Genomic DNA, 17,348 nt, shown 5'->3' with positions numbered 1-17,348 from the left:
TAGGGATAAACTGATTATAGAAATTTCACTACATCTCTATGCACCTACAGATTAAAATAATTGTAGTGCAACTAGAAATATAACTGTTGAACCTATGTATTTTGGAACTTTTTTAATCCTTCTACATGACTTTTGCACATTTTCCCTCTCCCTGTCTGGGGAGTAGACAGGTTCTTCCTGGCGTGACCTTACTGCTGTGCTCATCACTCTGAAACAATGAGAACACTTTTTCCGCTGCCTCTCTCCTCACATGCTTTTCGAACACTGAGAGACAATGACTTCTCTCACTATATATTTATCTTTGTCATTTTAGGTCCCTTGTCCTCCTTGGGTAAAAAATGCAGGAATTTTGCTACACTTCTCTCTTTACTTAGAACTTTTTTGTTTTACATGACTCCTCTCCTCCCTATTGGCCATTTACCCAGCTCCGTTTTCTATTTGCATATCTTTAGTATGAGTATCGTGTGAGATACTCTTTCCTGCTATTGTTTGACATGATTACTATATCAATGCATCATGCCATGCAAATAGTCTACACTTTGCCCACCCACCTCTTTGTTCTGATAAACTGGATATTATCACCATAGTGACCCAAATCTTTGAGGGCTGTATCCTCCATAAAAATTATCCACAGCCTACAAGTTCCAGGAAAAATACACCTGTTCGTACCAGAAGTATCTGAGTTAAAGGGAATGTGTTGCCAGAAAAACATGTTTTTTTTTTTTAATTAAACATTTAGTGTGTGGGTGATTAAACATTGTTCACATTTTTTTTATTTTTTTCACGAGTCAGGAAATATTATAAATTAACTCTAATTTATAATATTTCCCATTTCTGGTCACTAGATGGAGCTATTCCCAAAATTGCAGCATTGCAACATTGGGTGAAAAGCCCTTGCTCTAGTGAGCTCTCAGCATCCCCCCCTCCTTTATCCTGGCTAGTGCCGGGATAAACGAGGGGTTTGAACGGTGTAACCTCCTACACTGTGTGTCACCATTTTTTGAGCTAACACACAGTGTAGTAGGTTTACATACAGTAGTAAACACACACAAACACGGAACATACATTGAAATCTCTTACCTGCTCCTGCCGCCGCGGCTCCCTCCGGCCCGTCCGCTCCGTCTGCTGCCGCTGGTCCAAGTGCACAAGTCCGGAAGCCGCGACCGGAAGTAGTAATATTACTGTCCGGCCGCGACTTCCGGTCCACAGGAAAATGGCGCCGGACGGCGCCAATTTCAAATTGGACTGTGTGGGAGCGGCGCATGCGCAGTTCCCACACAGACGCCGTACACACAAGTGATTGGGACGGGAGCCGTTCGCAGTCCCTATGGGACTGTGGCTGCCGTATTCCATGTCTGTATGTGTCGTTAATCGACACATACAGAAATGGAACAAAAAATGGCAGCCCCCATAGGGAAGAAAAAGTGTAAAAATAAGAAAAAGTAAAACACAAACACACAAATAAATATAAACGTTTTTAATAAAGCACTAACATCTTTAACATATAAAAAAATAATTTGTGATGACACTGTTCCTTTAAACTTTAAAAATTGCGGACAAAGATGGTCTAACTTTAATATTTTTTGGAAATAATATATAGTCAATAGATTTTGATAAACATTAGCTAGACTACCATCCTTTATTTTGTAAAAACAAAACAACAACAATAGTTTATCTCCCGAACCATTTTATAAATACATCCTGTACTTTTTGCTATGTTGAATAAATACTTTTAATGCTTTAGGTTTAAAAGCGGAATGTATATTTCAGAAGTGTTGTGTCATGACGGGGTAGGGAGACAGACAGGTGAGCCCTAATCTACCCGCCACTCAGTCCCTGCCTACTTGCACGGCCCGTCCTAGGCGACGGCGTACAACTGGGCGACAGACCCTACGCTCAATATGTGCACGACAGACAAACAGACAAGGGTACACAGAAGCTAAAGGAAATGGGGCAGTTGCCTACAGCAACACCGTGAGCAACAGGCGTAGTGAACAAGCCGAGTCAAACCAGGAGTGTACGAGGTACCAAACGCAGAGCAGGAGCGTAGTCAGTAAAGCCAGGGTCAAAATGAAGCAAGGTCAATAACAATAGCAGGAGCAGCAGAGCCAGGAAACAAGAAAGAATCATAGGCAGAGACAAGCAGGAAATGAAGGTATAAATAGACCAAGGGTGGGAGCTAGAACCGTCTGGCCAGGCTGTGATAGGTTCTCCCACTCCTGAGCCTACCAGCCTGAGTGGTAGCAGAACGAGTCAATCTATCAGACTTAGGAGCAGGTGCAGACTGATTAACCACGGGCGTCGACACAGAAGATGTGTCTGGCAGATCCTTTACATGTTGAGTGTTTGCTTTTATATCAACACAAGAGACTGTTGTATCTGTATTTTACCCTTAAAGGGAATGTGTCGCGAATTAAACTTTTTTTTTTAAGTAAGTTACTTATTTCTATTATATTTTTTAAGTTTTTTGCTATATTTTTTTTTCTTCCACATGTTGGAAAGTATTAAAAATAAAATAATAATTTGACATGTTTTCCTATGTTGGCCACCAGAGGGAGCACTTCCCAGAATTACAGCAAGGTGAATAAAGCAATGCAACCTGACTCACAGCTGCCGTAAATGTGGGAGGGAATCTCACCCCCCCCATCCTACAAGCCAGGAAAAGGTGTCTTCAAATTGCTAAGCAGTGTCCGGCTGCCATTTTGGGAGTGATTGTACAAATGGCAGCTGGCAGAAGCTATAGGACACACCAAAAGGCTAAGGGTATGTTCACACGCTTACTAAACAAAGGGAAAACAGCTCCTGATTTTCAGCAATTTTTTTTTATCAAACTCGCGTTTTTGGAGTTATTTTTTACAGCCGTTTTAGGAGCTGTTTTTCTATAGAGTTAATGAAAAACGGCTCCAAAACTGTCCCAAGAAGTGACATGCACTTCTTTTTGGCGGGCGTCTTTTTACATGGCATTTTTGGAAAACGGTCGCGTAAAAAACGCCCCGTTGGAACAGAAAGCCATATTTCCCATCGAAACCAATGGGCAGATGTTTGTAGGCGCTCTGGGCCTGAAAAATGTCTGAAAACTCTGCGTGTGAACATACCCTTAGAATGATGAAAGTGAAGTGAATGACTTTTCAGTTGACAGTGTATTTGACACTTTTTTTGCACATTCTATGTGCCAAAAACCGCATAAAAAACGCCTGATTACGCTTTTTATTTACATAATTGGTAAAGTGCGCTGTTAGTACATACAAGCACTTTTTTACACGCGTTTTAAAAAAATTAATTGTGTAAATAAAGAAATGTTGAGTCAATTCCTTTCCACACACACTCAGCTCTGCTACACACACACAGCACTGCTACGCAGACACACTCAGCTCTGCTACACACAGATACACACACTCAGCACTGCTACACAGACACACACAGCACTGCTACACAAACACGCTCAGCTCTACTACACACAGACACACAAACTCAGCTCTGCTACACAGACACACACACAGCACTGCTACACAGACACACTCAGCTCTGCTACACACAGATACACACACTCAGCACTGCTACACAGACACACACAGCACTGCTACACAAACACGCTCAGCTCTACTACACACAGGCACACACACTCTGCTCTGCTACACAGACACACACACACACACACACTGCACTTCTACACACAGACACACTCAGCTCTGCTACACAGACACACACAGCACTGCTACACACAGACACACTCAGCTTTGCTACACAGACACACACAGCACTGCTACACACAGACACACTCAGCTTTGCTACACAGACACACACAGCATTGCTACACACAGACACACTCAGCTCTGCTACACACAGACACACAGCACTGCTACACAGACATACTCAGCTCTGCTACACACAGACACACACACTCAGCTCTGCTACACAGACACACACACAGTACTGCTACACACACTCAGCTCTGCTACACAGACACACACAGACAGTACTGCTACACAGACACACTCAGCTCTGCACACAGAAATGTGCCAATAAACCAAACAAACATATTTAGACAGGGGGGCATCGGGAGGGGGGGTGCCGTGGTGTGTGGCTCTGAACTATGCTTGCGCAGTACAGAGCAAGATGGCAGACGCAATGAACAGCTCCCGTTCATTGTGTCCTATGCACTGTGCTGCCGTATTCCATCTGTGTATGTGTCGTTAAGAGACAGATAAAATAAAACATGGCAGCCCCTAGTAAAGTAAGAAAGTGTTAATAAAAAAAAACTTTGTGAAAAATTAAATAAAGTCAATATAATATTTTATTAAATAAAAACTCATAAATTAATTTTAAAAAAATAATCATGACTAGTGAAGGCCCACAGGTCTGCAATATTTATTCTCCTACTAAGCCACAGTACAATGCAATACATAATTATTGCAGCATATTGTGCAAGCGACCCAACGATCGCTAGTTCAAGACCCCTACTAATAAAAAAAGTAAGTTAAAAAATCCCCGATTTTCCCATTTCCCCGAAAAGCAATGTAAAAAAAATTATTAGTATCGCCCAACTATTACAATATAACATTATTTAACCTGCACAGTGAACGCTGTAAAAATAAAAAAAATGACAGAATTGCTTCTTGTCTCCCACAAAAATTGAATAAAAAGTCATCAAAAAGTCTTATGTACCCCAAAATGGTACCAATAAAAATGAAAACTCGTCCTGCAAAAATAAACCCTCACACCGCTCAATTGATGGAAAAATTAAAAAGTTATGGCTCTCAGGACATAACGACACAAAACACTTCTTTTTTTGATGATTAGTTTTTTTTTCTTCTAAAGAAGTAGTAAAACATAAAAAAATATATGTAAATTTGGCATCGCCGTAATCGTATTAACCCACAGAATAATGTTAACATTTTGATTTTATTGCACGGTGAACGGCGTAAAAGAAAAACGATGGAGGAATCGCTGTTTTTTCCCATTCGACCCAACAACGTTTTTTCAGTCCCCAGTTTCTCAGTACATTATACGGTACAATAAATGGTTCCATAAAAACTACAACTGCTACCGCAAAAAGCAAGCCCTCATACGGCTATATTTACAGAAAAATAAAAAACGTAACGGCTTTTAAAAGGTGGGGAGAAAAAAACTAAAATTAAAAACAAAAAGATTGCTGTGAAAATTACATAACTTGAGATCTATATTTTTCCTAGGGAACTGCTTTCTCATCAGACTCAATCCTATGCATACCCCACATGTTTTTGGCAAATTATATCAATAACAAGAATGACACATTTTGTGTAATGAGAATCATAATGACCAAAAAGTCATAATAAATAATTTTTATTGCATTTTCTATTTTTCTTACATTGCAGAGCCTGTTTTTCATTCTGTAGAGCCATATACAAAAAAAGAGCTTTCTGCCGTGAGTTTTCCAGACATTATTCGCAACTACAAAGTAATGGCAGCAGAAAATATTCCCGAGAACCCACTTAAGTTTTTATATCCAAATACACCAAAAGATATGGCATTTGGAAAGTACTACTCAAGACCTAAGGATGGTAAGTTTATCTAGCAGGTATTTATTTTGTAATGATCATGTCTTTGGGTTCTCAAAAATATTTAAATCATGAATCCTTCTTTCAAATATTTTGAGCCAGGGTTATCCCACTTCTGAAATGTACAAATAAAACCTGAATTATAAAATTAAAAAAATCATATTGCAGCCCTATACCCATATATATTCTTAAAGTAGACATCCAGCTCATTGTCAAAATTCAACCCAGCACTTTACACTTATGGGCTTTTTATGGAAATTTACTTCAAAGCATATTTTTTTTTATAAAAACAAATTCATGTTTGTACCTAAATTTCTGATCTAAGCAGACACACAACACCACCTAAAAAGAAAAGTTCAAATGTGAGTTCATTTCAGGTGTATTCACACTTTTTTTTCCTGATTTTTTGCTATGCGTTCATACACCCTTGAGCCACTTATGCCTATGTCTACAAGCATAAAGCTTTACCAAGTACCGAAAACGAAACAGATGAAAGATTTTTGGTTTTAAAAGCTATCTCCTGCAGCCCCATAGAAAGTGATAGGAGCAGTGACCAAGCAGGCGCAGTCCCGCTGCATTTACGGAGGGCACTCCTAGATTACCATTTTTGGAATCAGTTTGGTCCCAGTGGTCGGATCCCTACCGATTAGGCACTTATCACCTATCATCTGGATAAGGTGATAAATGATCTTTATGAGAAAACCCCTTGAAGTGGCACATTTTTTTAAAAATTAACCCTATATAAATAACTGATTTGACACCTGAAAAGGTAAGTGTACCATCAAACCCTATGAAATTTTGTGACACAGTGTTTAGTCCAAAAGTTGCATGAAAATTCAACTGTTCCAACATAACCCAAGTAGACCTGGTATCCACAAAAGACCTTTCAAAAATTAATTTAATGATCAAGGTTTGGAAGTTTACGCGTACCACACATGTCTACATGTATGTGCACATGTCTTAAAACAATGCCAAAATAATAGAAATGCAAAGTTTGATTTTAAGATAAAAAAATTCTGAGTACAATGTTAATATAAAAAAGGGATAAAACAACCCAAAAAGTAAATAGACCCTTTATATTTCCTGAAAGCTGATAGCCAGAGGATTGCAATGGTCTTATTCAGCTATTTAGAGTCATGAAAACCTTTATGCATCTTTGTGACAAGCAAGATTTAAAAAAAAAAAAAATGAAATCTCATATTCCTGACTTAAACTCGCATCTAAGCAGAGGCTTTTACACAAAATAGACTGTAAAATTAAGAAATCTTGGTGTTCAAAAGTGTCACGGTGCCCTTAGAGCATGGTGTGGACCCACTGTGTTGCCAATGGTTTTGGCATAGGGCTAAACTAGGGAGTGAAGTCGAAAGGATAGCAAGGTGTTCACCCTTTAAAGAGAACCTTTCACCTGCCCATACATGTGCAGCTGACTGCAGCATGTAATGGGCAGTGCTTCACAAACCCTGTCTCACTTGAAATTATTTTTCTAACTTCCTCTGTTATTTAGATATTTGTGCCGTTATATTTGGCGCCCGATATGTAAATAACCCCCTGAACGGTCAGTGGGGCGTATAAATGGCAAAGGGGCGTTACTATCGCTGTGACACTGTCCAATCAGCTACGGACAGTGTCACAACTGCTTGTGCTGTGTGATCTCTCCTGCGAGATCACACAGTGTTTCCTTCACTGTCTGACGAGAGCTGAATAGTGAGATCGTGATCGCACACGCATGCGCACACAGCTCCGACGCTGCTGCCGACGATACTCCTGCTGCCACGGCCGACGATACTCACATTCACATTCTTCTTCTCCTCCTCAGCACATGCAGCTGTGATACTGTCTGCTCTCCTCAACATCTTTTGTCAGACAGCGAAGGAAACACTGTGTAATCTCGCGAAAGAGATCACACAACACAAGAAGCTGTGATACTATCTGTCACTGTCATAGCCATAGCAACACACCCTCTTGCCATTTACATGCCCCATTGACAGTTCAGGAGGTTATTTACATATTGGGCGCTAAATATAACGGCACAAATATCTAAATAAGGAAGTTAGAAAAATAATTTCAAGTGAGACAGGCGTTGTGAAGCACTGCCCATTACATGCTGCACTCAGCTGCACATGTATGGGCAGGTGATAGGTTCTCTAGGCTACTCCCAGAGTAGTCTTCATTGACAATGACCTACGCAGTAATGTGAGATACGATTGTAGCAGAAAGATGCAAGGTTTGGACTAAGGCAGACATTCACTCATGATTAGCAGAGCCAGAGGTTAGAGCAAGCAGCAAATGGTAGTCACGGTGAATAGGCGAAAGGTCAGGGAAGGCGGCAGACAAGGGATAGGTCAAGTTCAAGCAGGATCAGTAACAGACAATTCAATGAATACATAGAAGAGAAGTACTAGCAAGCTAGACTAAGAATCTTTGCTCGGGCAAAGAGCAACGGGGATGGTACCTTAAGAACTCAGGAAATATGGGTGCACTGGCCCTTTAAGAAGGGAAAAATAAGCGTGCACACTAGTGACAGGCTGGAGGGCAGAAGAAAAGTAGCTGCTGTACGTTGTACCATTCTTCTGTTATTCGTCTTAGATTAAAGAGAATCTGCGTCACTTACCAATTTAGAAGTCCTTTTATTGACAAATATTCCTCGCATACATCAAAAGTTTTAGGCTGAAGTCTCCCATCTCCTCTGCCTAAAGCTTTTGATGTATACGAGAAATATTTGTCAATAAAAATACTGTTAAATTGGTGAGTGACGCAGATTCTCTTATTTTTTATTTAATAGCTTTTACTGTATCTTGCTGCTGAACACCATCGCACTGAAAGTCCCAGGTATCGTAATAATCTGCTAATGATTTACATAATGGTGAGAAGTGCCAATCCAGTTCTTTCTACATAAATCAACTATTTACTAAAACAGACATGTCAGGAGAGCTCGCACGTCCCCTTTAAAGAGAATCTTTCACTACCCCATACATGTACCCCATACATTTTCTGTTGAGTGCGATAGGTTATCATGTTATAGGTTCTGCTGCACAGACCCTGGGGCACTTTGAATTACCAGTCTAACTTCTGCCGTTCTGGAGATATCAGTGCCGTTATTATTGGCACTTGATATGTAAATTAGCCTCTGTCTGCCGGTGGGGCCTTCCTGGACATGGAAAGGGCAGGGGGCGTGATTGTTAGCGCTCTGACACTGTCCAATCAGCTGCGGACAGTGTTAGAGCGGCTTCTGCTGTATGATCTCTATTGCGAGATCACACAATCTTCTCACCACTGACTGATAGAAGCTGCAGTGGGAAAGAGACCGTACGTACACACACACACACGCACGCACGCACGCACACACACACACACACACACACACACACACACACACACACACACACGATCCACAGCACAAATGTTGCTGCTGCCAAGGAGGGGCAGCTCTCTTCCTCTCTCCTGCTCCTGTCAGACATGTGTCACATTAAAACGTAATAACTTTGGAATGCTTTTACTTATCCAAGCAATTCTGAGATTCTTTTCTTGTGACATATTGTACTTTATGTTAGTTGTACAATTTGGTAGATATATTCGCCAAACACCAAAATTTATGAAAATGTGGGAAAAAATTGCATTTTTCTCAATTTAAATGTATCTGCTTGTAATACAGATAATAGTTCCACACAAAATAGTTACTAGTTAACATTTACCATATGACTACTTTATATTGGCATCATTATTTGAACATCCTTTTATTTTTCTAGGATGTTACAAGGCTTATAGTTTTAGCAACAATTTCTCACATTTTCAAGAAAATATTCAAAACCTATTTTTTTAGGGACCAGTTCAGTTCTGAAGCGGCTTTGAGGGGCCTAGACCGTATATTATAAAACCCCCATAAGTCACCCCATTTTAAAAACTGCAGCATTCAAGTTATTTAAAGCTGTATTTAGAAAGTTTATTAACCCTTTAAGCACTTCACAGGATTTAAAGCAATGTGGAGGTAAAAATTACAAATTTCCTTTTTTTTATTTTTTTTTTTGCAGAAATTAAATTTTTATCCATTTTTTCTTGTAACACAGAAGGTTTTACTAGAGAAACACAACTCAATATTGCCCAGATTCTAGAGTTTTTAGAAATATCCCATGTGTCCCTAGTGTGCTACTGGAATCTAACACAGGCCTCAGAAATGTAGGAGCACTTAGTGGATTTTGGGGCCTCCTTTTTATTAGAATATATTATTGGCACCTCTGAAGAGGTCTTGTGGTGCCAAAACATTAAAAACATCCCCAAATATACACCATTTTGAAACCTCACCCCCAAGGAATTTATCTAGGTGTGAAGTAAGCATTTTGACTCCACAGGTTTTTTGCTGAATATATTTGAATTAGGGTATGTTCACACGGCAGCCTCCGTTACGGCTGAAATTCCGGAACTGTTTTCAGGAGAAAACAGCTCGGGAATTGCAGACGTAATGGCAAGTGCAGGCGCTTTTCGCTGCGTCCATTACGGACGTAATTGGAGCTGTTTTTCCATTGTGTCAATGGAAAACGGCTCCAATTACGTCTCAAGAAGTGACATGCACTTCTTTGACGCGGGCGTATTTTTTACGCGCCGTCTTTTGACAAAATTGCTCATAACTTGGGCAAAAATGATCGTTTTAAAAAAAAAAAAACTTTGCTGTTATCTACATTGCAGCGCCCATCACATTCAATAGGAGATAGGGATTTGATAATCTGGTGACAGAGCCTCTTTAATGGTCCTACGGCCTCTTCTTCTGAACTCCCCTGGTGTACGCACAAAGCTTTTGTTAGAGGTTTGTTTATTCAAGCCGCTGCTAGAGCAAAAAGGGATAGAAACAAAGAGTTTGAATTTCTTATTGGTAGTATTCAGTCCTTGGAGTCTCAACTAAAAATTAATCCTTCATCTTCCCTGAGAAAAGAATTACGGAACTTTCAAGATAAATTGCGTAACCATCAGCTCTTCTTATATGAGAAAACTTTGAAAAAACTAAAATGGAACTTTTACGTCCAAGGGGATAGACCAAGTAAAATATTGGCGAAAAGAGTAAAACAACATATGGCAAAGTCTAAAATTTCCTGGTTGCGAACTGCAGAGGGCGCACGGGTGTATGACCCTCAGGAGATCACTGAGGCATTTGCGACATATTATAGCTCCCTATATAATCTTAAAGAGGATAAACATCTTCCTGAAGTGTCTAAATCCATGGTAAATTCTTTTTTGGAGGAATTGCATCTTCCAGTTTTATCCGATTTACAACTTAGTCAATTAAATGCCCCTTTTACGGTGGAGGAAATCAAATTGGTAATTCTTAGGTCTAAACAAAATAAATCCCATGGGCCGGACGGTCTACCGAAAGAGTATTACAGAGCTTTCGTAGACTTGCTACTTCCATGTATGCAGACTACGTTTATGGGTATTGCGTCTAATCCTACCCCCCCCCTCCGGAAATGTTACAGGCCACCATAGTTACACTTCCAAAACCGGGTAAAACCCCAGATTCTCCAGCCAATTTCCGCCCGATATCCCTATTAAATTGTGACATAAAATTTTATGCTAAACTTTTAGCGAATAGGTTGAATGAATGCTTGCCTTCTCTAATAGCACTAGACCAAGTAGGGTTTGTCAAAGGTCGCTAAGCGAGTGATGATACGCACAGAATTTTAGATCTCATCCAGATAGCCGGAGATTCTAAGACTGCCTCCCTTTTCATTTCCCTGGATGCCGAAAAGGCATTTGACAGGGTTAATTGGTAATATCTGGAGGGTACTTTGGATAAATTTGGTTTCCATTCCTTTATAAAGACGGCCATACTCTCACTGTATTCCTCTCTGTCGGCTGGGGTTCTTTGTTCTGGTATTCTGTCTAGATCTCTTGGGACTAGATAGGGTTGTCCTTTATCCCCATTAATATTTACTTTGTGTATAGAACCATTTGCAGAAATGATCCGAAGTTCTGATAACATTTCGGGTATCCAGGTAGGCAGGACAGAACATAAAATAGGACTATATGCGGATGATGTTATCTTGACCTGCACTTCTCTTCTTTTTTTGTTGACAGAGTTACTTCTAATCATTTCTAGGTTTTATGAGGTATCTTATTATAAGTTAAATATTTCTAAATCAATGATGTTACCAATGCATGTCGACCCTCAGCTGAAAATAATTTTATCTACTTTTCATTTGGCCAAGGCTGAGTCAGGTTTGTCATACTTAGGGATAAAACTGTACTCTTCGTTATCTCAAATTTTACAGGAAAATTATTCAGATCTTCTTGCGGGTATGAGATGAGAATGCGAGAGATTGAATGCTTTTCACTTGTCCTGGATTGCTAGAATCAATTTAATTAAAAAGTTGTTGCTTCCCAAATAGTTGTACTTTTTCAGAACTATTCCTTTATTGATACCTACTTCTATTACATCACAAATTCTGAAATTATTCCTCAATTTTATTTGGAACAATAAGAGAGCGAGAGTAGCTAAAAACGTATTGTTTCGCAAGTTCAGGGAGGGGGGTTTGGGAGTCCCAGATGTGATTTCTTACAACATAGCTGCCGTAATGGATCAACTGGGTTCGTTATGGAACTCACCATCTACATCTTTATGGTCCCAGTTAGAAAATGATATGTTTCCTCGCTCTTCTTTAAAAATTCTGATGGCTGCAACTTATGTGGGGGCGGGGCTGCCTATAGTGACCTTGCAAACCACTTCTGATTCTTTGAAGAGTTGGAAGCTATATGCCTGTGCACATGGCTGGGTGCATTTATTACATGAACACATACCGTTACAGGCTTTTCAGTCCTTTGTGCCGCATGTAGCTTTGTTAACCTGGGAGGCGTTAGGCATAACAGTCCTTTCTGACCTGTATGACGGAGGGCACATGCGGTCTTTTGAGTATTTAGTGCAGGAGTATAGCTTGCCTCGTAGCATGTTTTACAAGTATCTATAGCTTAGACATTTGCTTCAATCGGTATCTGTCCCTGTTAAACCTACTAATCTCTCCCCCTTTCAGAAATTTTTCTTTAAATGGCAAGGATACAGTAGGGGTCTTTCCTGTAGCTATGATCTTCTCTTGAATAAGAAGGCCTCGGGAAGTCTGTTTAGATGTTAAAATGGTGGAAGGCCTCTAGTTGGATTCTTCGACATTCTAAATGCATTAATCATATAGAGCTCACCCGTAAAATTCACCTTAGATGGTGTCTGACTCCGCCCAGATTTGCACATTTCTTTACTGGCAGTTCTAATAGTTGCAGGTGGGGATGTGGTTCTCTTGGCTCCACTCTACATATGTGGTGGTCATGTTCCACGGTTGGAGTTCTGTAGAAAGAGGTTTTTCACTTACTCTTAGACCTTACAGGTATATCTTTTCCGTATAGCTCGGAGTTGGCCATCCTTGATATAGGGCTGGATGAGGTTTCTACTGACTTTCGAGTCCTAGTGCAGCACATCTTCATTGCCACCAGATGATTGCAATCATCTCTCCTTCCTTGTCAGAAGTAATAGGTAGGGTGAATGTTACCTGTCTCCATGAAACCCTTTTATTGCAAACTCCCTCTGTTCATAAAAGGAATTCATGTTCTTGGAAGCTATGGGTAAATTCAAAATATCTCTAATGACTTGCTTTCTTTTTCATTTTATTTTTTGATGTACATGGCACAGCGATGTTGATTTATGTTTGTGTATCGTTTTTGTGTGTTTTCTGATGCTATCACATGTGTGTACTGCTTCTCATAAGGGGCCGTGTTCCTAGGACCAAGATTTGGTTTTGTACTGTTGGAAAAAGTTGGAAAATTTCAATAAAAATCTATTGATTTAAAAAAAGAAAAAAAGAATAATAATAATAAGCTATGCATAATTGGTATTGTCGCGTTTGTAAAGGCCTGAATTATGAAAATATAATAATATTTATCCTGCACGATGAACTCCGTAAAAAAAATAATGAAAAAACAATACCAGAATCACTATTTTTAGTCACTTCAGCTCCTTAAAAATGGAATAAATAGGGATCAAAAAGTTGCTTGTACCCAAAAATGGTATCAATAAAAACTACAGTTTGTTCAGCAAAAACCAAGCCCTCACACAGCTTTCTTGATGGAAAAATAAAAACGTTATGGCTCTAAGAATATGGCAATACAAAAACTGAATTATTTTTTTAAAACTATGATTTTATAGTGCAAACCGCGTAAAACATAAAAAAAGATATACATATGATATCGCCGTAATCCAGTCGACCCGCAGAATAAATGTCATTTATAGCCCGCGGTGAATGCCGTAAAAACAAAAGATAAAGAACATTAGAAGTTTTCACAGCCTAATTCCACTAAATTCAACAAAAAAACTGTGGGATTAAAATGCTCACTATACCCTTAGATAAATTCTTTTAGGGCTGTAGTTTCCCAAATGCAGTCATTTTTGGGGAGTTTCCACTGTTTTGGTCCCTCAGGTGCTTTGCAAATGGGACATGGCACCCAAAAACCAATCCAGCAAACATGAGCTCCAAAAGCCAAATTACGCTCTTTCCCTTTCGAGCCCAGCCGTGTGTCCAAACTGGAGTATATTACCACATGTGGGGTGTTACCGTAATCGGGAGAAATTGCTTTTCAAATGTTGGGGTGCTTTTTTTTTTTAATATGTTAAAGATGTTAGTGCTTTATTAAAAACGTTTGGATTAATTTGTGTGTTTGTGTGTTACTTTTTTTTATTTTTACACTTTTTCTTCCCTATGGGGGCTGCCATTTTTTTTTCCATTTCTGTATGTGTCGATTAACGACACATACAGACATGGAATACGGCAGCTCCAGTCCCATAGGGACTGCGAACGGGGCCCGTTCCATCCACTATCGTGTACGCCGCTGTGTGGGAACGGCGCATGCGCCGCTCCCACACAGTCCGATTTGAAATGCGCGCCGTCCGGCGCCATTTTCCTGTGGACCGGAAGTCGCGGCTGGACAGTAAGATTACTACTTCCGGTCGCGGCTTCCGGACTTGTGCACATGGAGCAGCGGCAGCAGACGGAGCGGATGGACCGGAGGGAGCGGCGGCGACTGGAGCAGGTAAGTTATTTCTATGTATGTTCGTGTTTCAGTGTGTTTACTACTGTATGTTAACCTTCTACACTGTGTGTTAGCTCAAAAAATGGCGACACACAGTGTAGGAGGTTAGACCGTTCAAACCCCTCGTTTCTCCCGGCACTAGCCAGGATAAAGGAGGGGGGGATTCTGAGAGCTCACCAGAGCGAGGGATTTTTACCCAATTTTGCAGCATAAAGCAATGTGGTTGCTTTACCACATGCAATGCTGCAATTTTGGGAATGGCTCCATCTAGTGACCAGTGCTGGGAAATATTATAAATTGAATCCAATTTATAATATTTCCTGACTCGTGAAAAAAATAAAATAAATTAGAACAATGTTTAATCACCTATACACTAACTGATTAACTAAAAAAAAAAAAACATGTTTTGCTGGCAACACATGTCCTTTAAGTTCAGCAAAACACCTGTGGAGTCAAAATGCGCACTATACCTGTCTATACATTCCTTGAGGGGTGTAGTTTGCCAAATGGTGTCTTTTTGGTGGTGTTTCCACCGTTTTGGCCCCACAAGACCTCTTCAAACCTGACATGGTGTCTAAAATATATTCTATAAAAAAGGAGGATCCAAAATCCATGAGGTGCTCCTTTGCTTTTGAGGCCGGTGTTTCAGTCCATTAGCACACTAGGGCCACATGTGGGGTATTTCTAAAAACTGCAGAATCTGGGCAATAAATATTGAGTTGAGTTCCTCTGATAAAACCTTCAGTGTTACATAAAAAAATTAATGAAAATGGATTTTCTAAAGAATAAAATGAAATTTATAAATTTCACCTCCACTTGGCTTTAATTCCTGTAAAACAACTGAAGGGTTAAGAAACTTTCTAAATCTGTTTTAAAATACTCAATATTCAAAAAACGATGCAAACAAAGTAGACAAATTGTAAATGTTAATTAGTAACTATTTTTTGTGGTATTACTATCTGTTTTACAAGCAGATACATTTAAATTTAGAAAAATTTTAATTTTGGGTGTTTTTCACAAATAAATACTGAATTTATTGACCAAATTTTTCCACTAACATAAAGTAGAATATGTCACGAGAAAACAATCTCAGAATTGCTCGAATAGGTAAACGCATTCCCAAGTTATTACCACATAAAGTGACACGTCAGATTTGAAAAAATCGGCTGCGTCCAAAAGACCAAAAAAGGCTGTGTCCTGAAGGGGTTAAAGCAAATTGTATGGCAATACCCCATATGTGGTCATAAACCTCTATTTGGACACATGGCAGGGCTCAAAAGGGAAGAAGGTACCAAAACAGTGGAATTTTCCAAAAATGGACTCTATTTGGAAAACTACACCCCTCAAGGAATTAATATAGGGGTATATTGAGCACTTTCACCGTACAGTTTTTTGGCTGAATTTATTGTAATTAGCCCGTAAAACTGAAATTCGAAATTTTTTCCAATAAAATGTAGTATAAGCGGAAAAAAAATGTATTTTCACAATTGAAAAAGAAAGAAAAAACCCCAACATTTGTAAAGCAATTTCTCCTGATCATAGCAATACCCCATTTGTGGTTGTAAACTTGTGTTTGCACACACGGCAGAGCTTAGTAGGAAAGGAGCTCTTTTTGGTGTGCAGATTTTGTTGGAACGTTTTTTGGGTGCCGTGTCGCTTTTGTAGATATGCAAAAAAATTGGGACATATAATGTAATTAAAACCACAGAAAAGGCCATACTCACAGATTAGGAGGAGGGTAAAAACCTGTTCCAAACAGGACGTGACCAGGTCAGAGAATGCTGATGAAGGGAAGTGCCCAGGTGTGTTTAAATAATGATAGCCACTCCCACTAACCTTGAGTGGAGTGGTGTGTTGGGCATGGAAGTAAATGTGTAAAGGAAAAAATAATAAAGTACTGTGTATGGTGTACATGTGAGGTATAGAGGACATTACTAAGTGTAGTGTGTAGAAATCAGGGCTGTGAGTGATACAAAAACGTGAGTGTAGTGTGTAAAACATGGAGGCATAGTGTTTGGATGGTTAGGCATAGTGTCGCTTTTGTAGAGCCCCTGGTGTACCAATACAGTTGAAACCCCCCCGAGAAGTGACCCCATTTTGGAAACTATACCCCTTAGGGCATCTCCATCTAAAAGAATAATTAAGAATAATAATTGCTCTATTTTTATTTCTGTTTTGGGTTTTACTGGTATTTCAATATATAATGTGGAGGCATATGTAAGCTGTGCGAATTACATTAGGGTATATTTAGGTGGTATAATAAAAGGGTACATAAATAATAAAATAATAATACATGGATGTGTGGTATGCTTTGAAGCACTCATTTATGTACAGGCCAGGTTTTTCAGGGCAGGTGAAGCGCACTAAGTCTACTCCTTTCTTATCTCAATTTTGGAACGCACTCTGCACATATTTTGGGACCTTCCCTTCTTTGCAGTTTGGGGAATGTTGCTGGGAAAGTGTAGCCCTGGTACAAAACATTTGCCCTCGCTTCCAGTAGATGTGCTTGGGCCCTCCCAATCCTGGTTTCCACATGTAAGTGTTTTGATAACCACTTCTCGAAACTGAAGGAATGTCACTTTCTGGCCTGCACATCAGATTAGCATGTAACTGTTATATAATGTCATCTGTACAATGTGCATGGCCACCATTTTGTACCACACCCTTGTTTTCCACATGGCACTAAACAGCTTCAGCACTTGATCTTAGAGATCAACCACCCCGATGTACTTATTAGAGCCCATGATACAATATGTC

The 17,348-nt window shown here is 39.6% G+C and overlaps 1 protein-coding gene across 2 annotated transcripts in view; it reads left to right on the top strand.

The window, feature by feature from the left end:
- STAT1 (signal transducer and activator of transcription 1) overlaps window positions 1-17,348 on the top strand; it is a 1,010,933-nt gene that overhangs the window by 864,196 nt on the left and 129,389 nt on the right. For both annotated transcript variants that reach the window (XM_075829995.1, XM_075829994.1), the window contains one exon: window positions 5,355-5,540. In XM_075829995.1, the coding sequence (XP_075686110.1) occupies window positions 5,355-5,540 (186 nt within the window). The remainder of the gene's footprint in view (window positions 1-5,354; window positions 5,541-17,348) is intronic.

This window comes from Rhinoderma darwinii, chromosome 6 (assembly GCF_050947455.1).
Source record: "Rhinoderma darwinii isolate aRhiDar2 chromosome 6, aRhiDar2.hap1, whole genome shotgun sequence".
Taxonomy (NCBI): Eukaryota; Metazoa; Chordata; class Amphibia; order Anura; family Rhinodermatidae; genus Rhinoderma; species Rhinoderma darwinii.
The sequence above is the reverse complement of the archived record's forward strand: the minus strand, read 5'-3'. Positions and strand labels throughout refer to the sequence as shown.